Raw genomic sequence first — 15,469 nt, 5'->3', positions numbered from 1 at the left:
GTGGGTCATCAAATTATTTCAGAATCTGGGGCAAATTATAGAAAACAGAGAATAAAATGCGATTAGTGAAATGGTCTTTAGTAGTCAGTGGGCCAAAGGGCCTGTATTCATGCGATATTGTTCAGAATCAGGTTATATCACCGGCATACGTTGTAATATTTGTTCATTTAGCAGCAGCAGTACAACACAATACATGATAATATAAAAAATAAGAAAATTAAAGTGTATATGTATATTAAATAGTTACATTCAAAATACTGCAAAAAACAGAAATAATAAAAAGGGTGAAGTAGTTTCATGGGTTCAGTGTCCATATTGGAATCAGATGGCAGATGAGAAGATGACTGTAGAAATATTTAACCATGAGGAAATGCCCCCAGAAGTGCTTTGACCTTTGGATCCCCATTGCCATATGGCAAAGCCATCAAGTCTCTTCAACGTCATTACATGGAATGATGGAACACGTCACTGCCCAGCTGGTTCTACTTGTTGGAGCTCTTCTAAGAATTGGAAACTATGTGCCATCAAGCTATGAACAACATGGGCATGTCAATCTGTCACAGGTGGACATGAACCAATTCACAACAAAATTCTGGCAGCATCCTTCCTAGGACACGCACTAACTTTGGGCAAAACAACTATTTTGGTTACAGCTGGGAACCCCAGGAGAATGAAAAGCAGGGGAGAACTGGCTGACACAGAAGATGGACTTGGGCCCAAGGTCTGGGGAAAGGAAATAGCAGGGAGAGAGGGGAAGAAAATAAATTCAGCACAAAATGCACATTTATCTTTAAGTACATCCAAGTGCAACCAACGTTTATACATATGACTTTGGTAGTTGAATAGAATTGCAAACCTAATATTTAGGCTCATGCTGTTGAGAAATTCAGAGTTACTGCATAAAATGCAGTGGAAGATCGTGACATCGGAACAGCGAATTGCTGGTCTCCACTCTCATTACTGCAGGAGCGACCTCTTTCTTCCTCAATGGAGGGAGAGAGCCTGTCTGAGATACTGAAGGGCTGGCTGTGGACTGTAGTTTTGATGGACTCTCGAACAAGGTCTCTTTGAGGCTTTGGGTCTTCTGCTGCTGCTTGCATGATTGTGTGGGCAGGGGGTTACTTTTGCTGGCAGGGGGAGGGTATTGCAAAGGGAACAGGAGTGAAAGGGAAAGACAGAATGTTTCTACAATTCATTTTATGGGGTTTCTTGTTTTGTGGATGTCTGTGAACAGAACAGATAGCAGGTTGTATACTGTATACATAGTCTGAAATTAAAATTAAAATTAATCTTTGAACCTTTGAATAATATGATCTTACTCCTCCATTATGTACCTCATTACTACATTACATGGAAAAGGATTTACACAGTGTTCAGAGTATTAAAGCATATTAAGATCAGGAAATAACAGTTGCTCTATTTCTGTTAAAGGGAAATGAATTATCTGAAAAGTACTGCATTGCAACAGCCAATGTACAGAAAACAATAAACAGTAAACAATGAACAAACTGCCAGTAAAACTAAGGCAATGAAAAAGATTATCCACCACATGCCAATTACCTTGAGCTGCTGCATGATTTGCCGTACCTTTTTTGATTTATGCATATTGAATTAAAATTGCTGCAAGAAGTTCAAAATGCTTCTGTTAAGGACAAGGTAACTGTCAATGCAATGTCAGTTCCTTTGGACCCAAATGAAATTTGGGAGTTGTAGGCATGCCGTTTGTAAACTGGTCTTGGAAGTTCTTATTTTTCCAAATCCCCATTTCCTCTTTTGATCAGGAATGCTTACTTTTATGAGTCAAGGCATCGAGTTCAAAAATCAAGAGGGTATGTTGCAACTTTATAGAAATTTAGGCCACATCTGGAGTAACGCATACAGTTCTGGTCGCCCCACTGTAGGAAGGATGGGGAGGCTTTGGAGAGGGTGCAGAAAGGTTTACCAGGATGCTGCATGAGGGCATGTACTAGCATGAGAGGCTGGATAAACTTGGGTTACTTTCTCTGGAGCGGCTGAGGGGAGATCTGATAGAGATTTATAAGACTGAGAGAGGCATAGATAGAGTGGACAGCGAGTAGCTTTTTCCCAGGGTAAGAAACATCTAATACCAGAGAGGTGAGAGGAGGTAGATTCACAGGGGATTCCACGAGCAAGTTTATTTTTTTAAACTCAAGAGTTGTGGATGCCTGGTATGGTGGTAGGGGCAAATATATTGCAGGTTTTTAAGAAGTGTTTAGATAGGCACATGAATCCGAGGAAGATGGAGGGATATGGATATGGTGTAGGTAGGAGAGATTAGTTATTTTTAAAATTTACTTTTTAGCTGGTTCAGCACAACACTGTGGACCTAAAGGGCCTGTTCCTGTGCTGTAATGTTCCATGTTCCTTTTTTTTTTAAATTTCTACAAGTAATTTGACACTACTTCATTCTCATTCCTTCTCAGCTAATCCAGTTTCATTCATACTTGGAACATACGAGATGTCGTTACCAACCTCGTGAGAAATCAGAAAGAAGACAGACGTTGTACACTTGTGACCTGGCTCTGCGGATTTGGGCACGCACTCACAACAGAAACTGTTTTCGACTTGAATGGGGAAGAGAAATTATCTAACAGAGCAAACGGTGCAACATGATACCATGCCCAAGTTATCAGGCAATACTTCTGTGACATTATGCAGTGAACCTAATTGTGTAATGACATCGCCCTGCAGCACTACCTGCTGCTGCAAAATGGTGTTTTAAAAGAAATCTGCACAAAACCTCAGTATGCATGTTCCACATCAATAGATTAATAACCTATAGCGTGTAGGGGACAAACTGCAAAGGAACCTTTAGGGAAGCGAACTCCTTGGCTTCAGGCTACTCTTATACATTAACTGACTACTATTTGAAACATAACATTGTCCATCCTTCAAAACCATTCTTCTGAAAGGGTACAACTGATTTGATTCTTTAGCAAAACGTCCTCCAAGAGGATCACAACCTTGTCGTTGGGTTTGGAGGCTTGTGTGCCTCAATGACCTGGAGAGCTGTGCTGGCTGGAGTCGAGGCTTTATGCTTTGGCTCTTGGTAGGGTCATTCATGCCAAACAGGTCAAAGGGTAGGGGCCGGACTAAGTGTGGTCCACCGGTCCTCCAGGTTCAGGGGTTTAGCTCATGGTCTGGTTAAAAAAAACTGTTAGGCATCTGACTGCAACAGTATTCCTGAGACTCCACACAGAACTTTCATGACCGACAGTAGTGAAAACTGAGAGGAAGCTACTGACATGATGAAGGAAGCTCTGAATACCACCAGAGATGGAGGGCTTTCACTGCTGCACCAAATGCCAGTGGTATCATGGGCAGTATTTTTTAGGCAAAACATATTAATCATGTTATAGCGCAATTACACCAAGCTATATAGCTTCATATTCAGGAACTAAGTGATTTTTTTTCCAAAAACCTGCTGATCAATTGCAACAATGAACCAAAAACTTACAATAATACTATATTACGCTACAACAGGAGTGATAGACAGCAAACTAAATCATTTTGAGTCTTTTGTCATTTGACATTCCTAAGTTGTATATGGTTAACATTAAATAATAACTAGATGCTAAATTTTTATACATGAGGATCAGTCCTGATCACAGTTACAAGTAATTTTTTTATATTTAAAAAAAAAGATAATACAATGAAGTAAAAGATCCCAGAGTACTCTTTCCAAGAACTGTGGATGATGTCTGCTTAGAACCACCAGCAAATATTTAACTGTCAAGATTCAACAAATTATTGACCATGGTTCTATTTGTACAACCCTGAAATAGACAAATTAACACCAGTCATTTCTACATCACTGAAGTACACCACCTTTACAAGCATTTCATTGACTGTAAAATTGCTTGGTTCATCTGAGCTGATAATAGTGCTATCCAAATACAAACTCTTTTTCATATAATGGCAAAGCACGCTTTCCAAATAAACTCTGCAAGATTATGATTTCAGTAAGGGTTCATGCAATAATTGTCAATGAACTCAGTATCAGTGATGCATTATTAGGCCAAGAAGGAGAGTGCAACAGGTAGATTTTTGAGATAAAAATCTACTTTTGATCATCAGAGGTCAACTCACAAAACACTCACTGGGCCTCCACAGGAATACTGTGTTCCGTTCTGGTTGTCACACTGTCAATAAACCGTGATCAATGCAAAAGAAGGTACTGAAGAGATTCACCAGAGTGTTGCCTGGGATGCAATGTTACAAGAGACTAGATAGCCAGAGGAGGCTGAGACAAGTCCAGATAGTGGTGTACAAGATTACCAGAAGCATAGGTAGGGTCAATAGTAAGAAACTTTGCCCAAAGCAGAAGTATCTAAGATCAGAAGGCATAGTTTTAAGGTAAGGAATGATGTTTACAGGAGATCTGAAGAAATTACTTCCAGCCAGTGAGTAGTCGCAAACTGGAATGTACTGGCTAAGAAAGTGGTGGAGGCAGGTACTCAAGACACTTAAAGAGCATCTTGACCAGCACTTGAATCTGCAAGTAGATGACAGACCATGCCCTGGTAAATAGGATTGGTACAGTATATATAGGTAATTGACAGTTGGCATAGCTTAGGGACCAGCTTCTGCCCTGAAGACTACGAACCATCAGCTGGTAAATAGGATTAGGAGGCATAGATAATTGACAGTTGGCATAGCTTTGGTGGGCCTACGGACCTGTTTATACGCTATGTGTATTTGTGATTCTACTGTACATTATACTAAACTAACCATGGTAATATTTAAGGCATCACATTATTTTCCACAGTCTTCAGCCTACCTGTTTTTTTCCATTTCGTTATGTGTAGATCTGAAAAAAAAAGAAAATAGAATTAGAACTTATTCAACTTTAAAGGGGAAAAAACAATTTACAACTATATATCATCTTCTAGATCACACCTTGTTCAACATAAGGACTTGCACAATCTGTGAAAGTTGTAACATGGAGGACTTTATCTACCACAAGCCAAGCCATTTTGATTGAAAACTGACTAATGAGTAAGTTTCACATTTCGTAAAACACTCCCCTCAAGTTGGTAGCCCACACACATCAAAATATGCAGGCAAAAAAATGATTAACAATACCCCAGATTACACAGAGTATAGTTATAGTGTGAGAAAATAATTTGCACTTCAAATTCAAGATGCGCAGCATCTTGCTTAGCTTTTTTTTTGAAAAGTATTCCCCCCCCATTTAAATAAATACAAATAAAATAAATGCCACAGCTTCCTGCAAAGGCAGAGTTTTATTGAAATTTACCAAATAAAAGCATGAAGATTTGCACAAAAGCAGCAAAAAAAATCATATATCATCTAAGTACATTGGGACCCCACCTAGACCACCTATATGTTCGGCAAAGCAAACAATACAAGTATATCCAAACATTTTTCATTATACAGTTCCCACTATTTAAAAAGCTCATGTTGATCTGAGGGCTGACAAACAAAAGGTCTGCAATGAGGTATCCGATGGCGTTTACTTTTGCATGATGGTGAGCACTAGTAAGACCACAAGACATAGGAGCAAAAATAGGACATTCCATCATGTCTGATTTATTTTCTGTCTCAACTCCATTCTTACTTTCTCCCTGTAACCTTTGACACCCTTATTAATCAAGACCTCATCAGCCTCCACTTTAAATAATCTCCATAATTGACTGTGGCAATTAATTCCACAGATTCAAACCACCGCCCCCCCCCCCCGCCACACTAAATAAATTTCTCCTCATCTCCATTCTAAAGGGACATCATTCTATCCTAGACTCCCCCATTACTGGAAACATCCTCTCCACATCCACTCTATCTAGGCCGTTCAATACTCGATAGGTTTCAATGAGATTCCCCCCTCATTCTTCTAAACAAGTAGAGAAAAGAGAAAAAAACTTAAGCTTCGAGAACCTACAGCATGCCACCTGCTACCAGTGGTGCTCAGAAATCAAGGGCTCATTTGTTCAACCTTGGTACAGTAGCTCACAAACTTGCTTTTTAGTTCCCAAGAAAACAACTGTGCTCTTTCCTTTAAGCCCAAGTTCTTTTTTCTGAGGTTGAGCTTTACACATGTATACAAAGATAACAAAATCTGTTACTTGACTCAGCACTAGGTCTGTCACTGAAACTCAGAGCTGGCACAAGCAAGCTGGATTGATTTTTTATCCCTCCATTCACAAAAATGAAGACTGAATGTGAAAGGAAGTCATTAAACAACCAGTCAGATGGCAAGTACAATTTAAAATTAAATCCCCATCATATTGTTAAATATGTTAAGAACTGTTCCAGACACATTAGCTATCTCTCCTTCATAGTTTTAGAGATTATTGATTTTAAATTGACAGCAACCCGGGTTCATTTCCACCTCTATCTGTAAGGAGTTTGTACGTTCTACTCCTGACCAAGTGGGTTTACTCTGGGTGCTCCAATTTCCTCCCACATTAAGCTGGCAGCAAGCAGTTTAAATGGCTTGGCACAGACTGGAGGGGCCAAATGGCCTGTTTTTGTGCTGTATTTTTCGATGACTCTATGCCAAAAACAGAGGTTAGAGGTTAAGTTGTCACATGGGGGTAATTTCAGTGGCAGGCTTAGTGTGATTTAAGTAGCAGATTTTGTTATCTTTGGATACATGTGTAGAGCTCAAACTCAAAAAATGAACTTGGACTTAAAGGAAAGAGCACAGTTGTTTTCTTGGAGACTCAAAAACAACTAAGCTGTTTCTTGCCAAGTTTGCGAGTACAGTATTGTAGTGGTTAGCACAATGCTTCAAAGTGCAGGCAACCTGGGTTTAATTCCCACTGCTGCCGGTAAGGAATTTGTACGTTCTCCCCATGACCGTGTGGGTTTCCTCCGGGTGCTCTGGTTTCCTCCCACAGTCCAAAGACATACCAGTTGGTAGTTAATTGGTCATTGTAAATGATTAGGCTAGAATTAAATTGGGGAAATGCCAGGCGGCATGGCTCGAAGGGCCTTTTCCATGCTGTATCTCAATAAATAAATAACACTACACACAAAATGCTTTGATTTCCAGCGTCCGCAGATTTTTCGTTTGAAATAAATAAATAAATTGGGCGACAACAGGGTCTATTACTGCGCATTAATACTAAAAAAAATAAATTAATAAAATAAAATAGAAGTTGCCCAGAGATCTAAAAAAGACCCAGAGGAGTTTGGACCATTTCCAGACCAAATTACCACATTCATTTTGTCTTCAATAAAACACACACGCACATTTGAAGAGAAGTTTAATGAAATAAAATTCAGTTTAAATGGAATAAGTGATGGATAAAGCAAGATCAAATAAATATCAGCAAGAATAAATAGTTGCAATGTGAATCTGAACAAACAAGCTTTTTTAAAAAACTCAGTACTAGCCATGTACACATTGTTTCCATTAGCCTGTTTACAAACAGCATGGAGAAGTGACTTCAATAATTATTGACAAAGCAGTTTCCATTGCTGATTAATCCAACCCATTCCAACAGTGTCACTGTTTGTCCAGGACTGGAATTGGGTGGAGAAGTGAACCATGGAATTACTCCAGGAAGGAACAGCTGAACTAGTTTCAATACAACTAGGGAATTGGCTTAGGACACCACGTTTAGTGCACAGCTATTACAGCTCAGGGCATTCTGGAATTCCGAGTTCAATTCCGGCACCGTTCTGTAAGGAGTCCCTGTACTTCCTCCCAATGGAATGTGTGTGTTTTCCCCGGGAGCTCCGGTTTCCTCCCACAGTCCAAAGACTCACTGGGTAGGTTAATTGGTCATTGTAAAGTGTCCTGTGATTAGGATTAATTGGGTTTGACTGGGACTGCTGGGGCAACATTGCTCGAAAGGCCAGAAGGGCCTACTCCGTGCTTGTATCGCTAAATTAAATATTTCATTCAGGAGTGATCTGTATGGAAACAAAGAATGATTAAAAGGATCAATTCTGCAAAGAAGCAAATTAGTCCAGGCACCTATGAGAAAACAGCCTTAATCCCCATTTACAGGGAGACCAATCGTGAAATCCAGATGGGGAAGATGAGTAGCTCAGGTGTGGGATTACAAAAGACAACTCTAGCCAAAACTTGACCACATCTGGACTTTACCTGCTCCCTGCACTCTTCTTGCTTTTGCTTTTCCGTTTGCTGCCAGGATCCTCGTTTCTGTAGGGCAGGAGTGCCGCGTACCCATGCTCAGCCTCTGCGTGGGGAATGAGAGCAGACTCAGGCAGGGAGGCAACACACAATCTTCGCCCATCCCAACTCCTTCCCTATTTCTACCCCTTCACAACACCAACCCTCTTCTGCCTTCTGCACAGATGACACTTCCCCACCCACATTCACCACAAACCCACTCCTTAACAAGAAAATGAAAGGGCGTGCAGTGACCATTCACCAGTTTGGTTGCTGGGACAACATATCTGTCATATTAGAGGTACAAAGAATCCTTTTCTATTCAGTAGGGCAAGAGGCACCCTCATTGAAACTAATGAAACTCAACGTGACAGATTTAGAAAGGATGTTCCCCTCGTCTCTGGAGTCTAGAACGGCTAGACCACGGCCTGAAAACATTGGCTAGCCTACTTAAAGTTGTTATTTAGAACAGAAACTAGTAGAAATTTATTCACTTAAAAGGCCAGTAAATGTTTTGAATTCTCTAACCAGGGACTATATGGACTCGGTTCTGTTTTTTTTTTATCACGTTGGAATCAAGATAGGATAACGTAGGAAACCAGTATTTGGGTAGATCAGCTGTGCACTTGACAGATTGGACTGGAGTAGAGCGATGGCCTACTATTTATGTTCTCCGTCCATTCGCTCCCTCCTTCTCGCTGATTATCTCATTCCAATCCCCCCACCCCCCGTCTCAACCACTGCCACCAACTCTTACCCAAACCATTATTTGTCTCACTTCCCAATTTCCCCCACTCTCTCACCCATTACTCCAACTCTTACCTGGGGCATTATCAACCCTGCCTGATCCCGATTCCCAGCCATTACCCCAAGACTTACCCTCTCTATTATTTGCCCCAACTTCCCAATTCCTGCACTCTCAGCTATTGCCTCAACTCTATTATTCGCCTCCGACTCCCTCCTCCCCGTTTCCCACCTCAGACATTCCCCCGACTCCCATTCCCTTCCCTCCCCCCCCACCCACCCCCCACCCCCACCCCCACCCCCACCATCGCCCTTGCCCCCTGCCTCCCCCGCCCGGGATTGTTTACCTCGCTCCCGCCGCTCCAAGTAGTGCGCGGCTTCAATCAGCCGCTCGATGTTGATGAGCTGCACGGCGGTCATTGTTGTGAGAACGGACAAGAGACGGCGCGACGATCAGCTGCAAGAGTTCTCCCTCAGTTGAGTTCAGTGCCCGGGCCCGCTCCGCCCAGCCGCTACCAACCGCCCGTGTTTACCTGCCTGGAGAAATAAAGGCGCAGCGGCCGCGCACCCCGACCCGACCCACGGACCGCCTCCCGTGCCCCATCCACGCTCGTCTATTGGATAAAACTGCCGTGGGACCGCCTTCTCTTTCCTTCCATTGGTTGTTGATGCTGTCCGTCTGCGATCACGTTACCTTGACCGCTCGAGATTTTTAAAAACAAGAGCGCAAGAGCCCGCCCACGCTTCCTATTGGTCTAATTCGGATCCAGCCGCCTTCTCCGAGTATGATTGGTTAATACTGCTGCCCGTCAGCGTGGACCATGGACGGTTGCCTGTCGATTTCTCTGACTTCACATAACCAAGTTCTGATAGGCCGGTCAACAATGATGTAATGCGGTTCTCCTACTATCAAAAGTTGCCTAAGTGTCCGTCCACTGTGTGTGACATGCGCAGTGGAGGCTTAGCTTGCTGCGCTGGAGCCCAGTCCTGGCAGCATCTTTCTCACGTTTGACACAAATGTCTTCACATGGACAGCCCCCTCCCCCAACCAGCAAAACAAAAATACTGCCCTCTCTTCATGCTCAAAGTAGGGAAGGTTTGATGTAACGTTACACGGTGCAAGTGTGACCGCATCTGGGGCCACTACATACAGTTTGTTTCCTTATTTAAGGCAGAACGGGATTGCAACGCAGAGACGGTTCACCCCGGGTCAATTCCTAAGATGAACTAGTTGTCCTAAGAAGAGAGGTTGGGCAGGTTGGATCTGTGGGGAGTTTAGAAAAAAGAAATGCTAATTTACTGAAATGTTTCAGATTTTGACGGATCTGTGATAACCAGCACTAGGAGACCGGAGAATACGGGGGTGCCTGTTTCAGGCAGCGATGAGAAGGATATTCTCGCTTACAGCATGGCGACTCTTTAGAATTGTCTCTCATAGAGAGCTGTTGAGGCAGAGATATTGAATTTATTAAAGGAAATGGGTGGAAAGCACCAAGGGTATGGTTTTGATGGGATGGAAACCAAAACTGTTCACATAACGCAATTGCTTTTGGAGAGAGAGAGAGAGAGAGATAATACTGCTCAATCATAACTGATCTGCCTGGAGGAGTGCAAATTGAAAAAGGTGAATGGAGGCAGTCGAGAAACAAAAATCTGCTGGAACTGTGCAATGCAGAGCACAGCAGCTGTGGGGATACTCAACAAGATCAATTAGATCATAAACATAAGAGCTTCTGCAGAGCAACACACACACACACAAAATGCTGGAGAAACTCAGCAGGTCAGGTAGCATCTATGGAGAAGAATAAACAGAGCTCCTTTCTTTCCAATCCTGACGAAGGGTCCCAGCCTGAAACTTCGACTGTTTCTCTCCGAAGATGCTGCTTGACTTCGCCAGCAAATTGTGTGTGTAGCTCTTGATTTCCAGCATCTGCAGAATCTTTAGTGCTTCTTATTGGCCTTTTTCTTGTGCCGTCTCTGCCTCTCTTATTTCCTTTATCACTTCCCCTTTGTGTAATCAGCCTGGTTCTAATTCATGTGAACCTGACAATTATCATGTGTGCTTCTTACTGCTCCACTTTACTCTTTCTTTCCGGTAATCCAGGGAGCTGTAGTTTCAATTTCCCTACCTACCTCTCTAAAAACTTTTACAATGTTCATTCTCAGTTCTGCCTGCCAACCTTCGATTCCAATTTATCAAGGCCAGCTCCCTAATTACAATAAAAATGGTTCTTGTCCAAAGGACAATTTTCCATAGCTCTTCTCAACCTTGTGCTGTGACTGTCACTGTTTCCCAGATGTTCGCAAAATGCTGCTGGATTGTTTCCCAGAACCAGGCCCAGCAACGCTGCTTTCTTGATCACTAAATTAAGGAAGTTCTCCACACCACACTTGAGAAACACCTCCCCATATTTGCCTCTTGGGTTACTAAACCCAGTCTATATTTGGTAGTAAAGGTCCTCCTTCATCATCGTTCCACTGTTGTTGCGCATTTCTGAAAAGTTGCTCCTCAATATCCTTCCCACAACGTGGTGACCAGTGGTATCAGCCTTGTTTTCTCAGCACTAAACAGGTAATTTCAGTCCTCTCTCCCTCCAGTGCTGCAAAGTACTCCTTCAGCAACACTGTTATTCCCCCTGCTATCTCACCGTCCCTTCCTTTTAGTCTAAGACCAGAGGACACAGCTTCAGAATACAGGGATGTCCTTTTAGAATGGAGATGAGGAGGAAATTCTTCAGCCAGAGAGTGGTGGATCTGTGGAACTTGTTGCCACAGGTGGCTGTGGAGGCCAAGTCATTGGGTATATTTAAGGCAGAGGTTGATTAGACAGGGCGTGAAGGGATACAGGGAGAATGCTGGAGATTGGGGCTGAGAGGGAAAATGGAGGAGCAGACTTAATGGGCCAAATGGCCTAATTCTGCTTGTATATAGATAGATAGACACTTTATTGATCCCAAAGGAAATTACGATGTCACGGTAGCATTGCAAGTGCACAGGTACAGAAATATTAGAAGTGAAGTAAGAAAGAATAAAAAGTAAGATATCTCAAACAATTGACATTATAGAGCTTAATGGCCGAGGGTAAGAATGATCTCATATAGCGCTCTTTTTTACTAAAAGTGTTCCTCTGTTCAGCCAAGGTGGCAGGCAGAGGGTGGGAAACACTGACCAGAATTGCCAGGATTTGTTCTACCACAGCCTCCAGTGTGTCTAGTTTGACTCATATGACAGAGCCAGCCTTTCTAATCAGTTTATTGAGCCTGTTGGCATCACCAGTGTTGATGCCATTGCCCTAGCACACCACCACATAGAACATTGACTTCTCTAACTTCTGCTAATGCCCCACCTCCCCCTCGTACCCCATCCATTATTTATTTTTATACACACATTCTTTCTCTCACTCTCCTTTTTCTCCCTCTGTCCCTCTGACTATACTCTTTGCCCATTCTCTGTTCCCCCCGCCCTTTTCCTTCTCCCTGGGCCTCCTGTCCATGATTCTCTCATATCCCTTTTGCCAATCACCTGTCCAGCTCTTGGCTCCATCCCTCCCCCTCCTGTCTTCTCCTATCATTTTGGATCTCCCCCTCCCCCTCCAACTTTCAAATCCCTTACTCACTCTTCTCTCAGTTAGTCCTGACGAAGGGTCTCGGCCTGAAACGTCGACTGCACCTCTTCCTACAGATGCTGCCTGGCCTGCTGTGTTCACCAGGAACTTTGATGTGTGTTGCTTGAATTTCCAGCATCTGCAGAATTCCTCGTGTTTGCGCCACCACATAGAAGATTGTTCTGGAAATGACAGACTGGTGGAGCATGTGAAGGAGAGGCCTGCATACTCCAAAGGACTTCTGGCCCCTCTTGTACTCGGCCTCTATGTTGGTGTTGCACTCAAGTCTGCCACCCAGGTGCCCCCCCGGGTACTTGTAGGTCCTCTCCACATCACATCCTCACCATCAATAGTAACAGGTAACAGAGCAGATTTAGTCTTCCTAAAGTCCATCATTATCTCCTTTGTCTTACTCATGTTGAGGTGCAGATGATTCAGCTTGTATCATCTGACAAAGTCCTCCACGAGGCCCCTGTATTCATCCTCCTCTCCTCCCTTTATACACCCAACTATTGCTGAGTTATCAGAGAATTTCTGCGGATGACATGACTCAGTGTTGTATCTAAAGTCCAAGATATACAGGGTAAACAGGAAGGGAGCCAATACAGTCCCCTGTGGGGCCCCAGTGCTACTTATAGCCATGTCTGACATACAGCTCTGAAGTCACACAAACAGTGGTCTGCCAGTCAGGTATATTTTATGGTGTTTCCTGAGTACCTTGTACTCGGAAGTATCTGGGATCCATTCCTGTCTATTGTTAAGCAAGGTCTTTGTTCGGGCCTCAGCATTGTAATCCCCTGAGGTTAACCGTGCCTGCAGCTCACCAATCTTGTTTACTTTATGTACATAAGAGTGTAAACCTCTCCTCCCTCTTGTCTTGGTTGCCTGAAAACTCCCATTTCTGTTTAGGTCTTGTTTTCTGTTTATAAAACTTTTACGTAAAACCTTTTCAATGCTACCTTCCTGTGCCAAATTTGTTTACATTTGAACCTACAGTGGTACCATCTGTCTAACATTCCCTCTAATTTTTTTAACAGCTGCACAGGCCAATCATTGCTCTGAGCAGAAAATTTTTACACGGCCTGAAAACTGCGCGGCACTTTATTAAAACATTATATAAAAGAAAATTCCAGCTGTGTGGCAACAAAGGCAATGTGTGTGGGACCATTTCAGTTACTGCGTAGCGTGCCCTCATGCAGTCTAGAGGGAACAGTGCAACTAACCCTGTGAAGTAACAGGGCACATCCCTCCTCTTCAATAGTATTGTAGGAGTCATGCATCTGTTTTATATCTGCATTGTATTTTGTGTTGTTGGTTTATTATGATAACTAGTCATGTGGGGAGGGCGGTGGTAAAAGTTAAGGGAATAAGTTATGTATTCGTGCTTTGTTCTCAGTAGTTTGTTCTGGGGACTGCCGTGTGTCTTTTGGTGACGGCTTAATTTACTCTTAATTGCATCGCTTCAAGATGGTTTGTTTTGTTAGTTGCTAATAAAGGATCAAGTACATTTCTTCGACTTTGTAGAACGTTATTATTGGATTGATCGGAGAGTGTGTCATACAAGGATAGCAACCCCTTCTAGGTCACCAGCGACAGCAATTGCTTTGTTAGATTTGGCCGCTACCTGAGGCTGTATTTCTCAAAGACAATATCTATCATCATGTGACATTTTCTCATGGCTACCAATGGGCAGGAGGTACAGAAACCTGAAGTCCCACACAACCAGGTTCAAGAGCAGCTACTTCGTTTCAACCATTTGATTCTAGAATCACTTCCCAAAAAGTCATTCAGTTCTTGAACAACCTGCACACCCCTAATCACTACCTCCGTATTGCAACACAATGACCTGCTTTGATCAGTTTAAATCACAATTTGTGGACTAATTGTGTTCTTTCTTGTGTAATTTATGTTTAATATATGTTTTTCTTGTGAATGTTCATAATATATTTATTTATTGATATACACCGTGGAATGGGCCCTTCCGATTTAATCCTCATCTAATCATGGGACATTTTACAATGACCAATTAACCTACGAAACAGTATGTCTTTGGGACGGTTGGAGGAAACCAGAGCACCCGGAGGAAACACACACATTAACGTGAAGAATGTACAAACTCCTAACGGACAGCGGTGGGATTTGAACTCGGGTCGCTGGTACTGTAAAGTGTTGTGCTAACCACTACACTACCCATGCTGCACTAGGGCCTCACCTTCCCACTCTCTCTTTTACACACCTGAGGCCATATAACCATATAACAATTACAGCATGGAAACAGGCCATCTTGGCCATGCTAGTCCATGCCAAACTCTTACTCTCACCTAGTCCCACTGACCTGCACTCAGCCCATAAGCCTCCATTCCTTTCCCATCCATATATCTATCCTTGAAGATCCCCTGATTCTGTTGCCCCTGCTCGCTTGAACCTCAGCAGGGCCACTGGAAAGTGTATTATTCTGTCACATAACATCTGAAATAGGCAAATTGAAGGTATGAGTGTGAGTAACATCAAATGGTCCTGCAAATTTGCTTGTCCAGCACTACACTATGCCAGATTTTGTATTTAGGTCACAGTCATTGTGTACAGTTCTGAGCACGCCACTTAAGCGCAAGAGAGATACAAAGATACACACACAGAATGCTGGAGGAACTCAGCAGGTCCGGCAGTATCTATGGAAAACAACAAATTTCACAATGTGTGTCAGTGGTTCTGATTTTGTGGGGAGAATTAACTGAGGGACATAAAATCATGAGGGTTCTATAAGGGGAAAACAATGAGTTTATAACTGCAACAGTTAATTGGTACACGGATTATCATAATGTTACACTGCGCAGACACAGGCCATTTAGGCAAAGCAGTCCATGTCAACCAAAACGGCCATCAATGCTAGTCCCATTGGCCAGTATTTGGCCCATAAACCTCTAAGCCTTTCCTATCCATGTATCTGTCCAACTGTCTTTTAAAAGTTGTTATTATTCCAGGTCAACCACTTC

General features: G+C 42.8%; 1 protein-coding gene across 1 annotated transcript in view; it reads right to left on the bottom strand.

The window, feature by feature from the left end:
• Window positions 1-9,436, bottom strand: part of mxd1 (MAX dimerization protein 1) — a 42,973-nt gene extending 33,537 nt beyond the window's left edge. Inside the window, exons 1-3 of the mRNA XM_063057092.1 lie at window positions 9,220-9,436; window positions 8,102-8,195; window positions 4,802-4,831 (exon numbers count right to left, since the gene is read on the bottom strand). Coding sequence (XP_062913162.1) covers window positions 4,802-4,831; window positions 8,102-8,195; window positions 9,220-9,292 — 197 coding nt within the window. The 5' untranslated portion in view covers window positions 9,293-9,436. The remainder of the gene's footprint in view (window positions 1-4,801; window positions 4,832-8,101; window positions 8,196-9,219) is intronic.
• Between the last annotated feature and the right edge of the window lie 6,033 nt (window positions 9,437-15,469).

Source organism: Mobula hypostoma, chromosome 8 (assembly GCF_963921235.1).
Source record: "Mobula hypostoma chromosome 8, sMobHyp1.1, whole genome shotgun sequence".
Classification (NCBI taxonomy): Eukaryota; Metazoa; Chordata; class Chondrichthyes; order Myliobatiformes; family Myliobatidae; genus Mobula; species Mobula hypostoma.
Note: the sequence above shows the minus strand (reverse complement) of the source record. Positions and strands in the feature narration are given on the sequence as shown.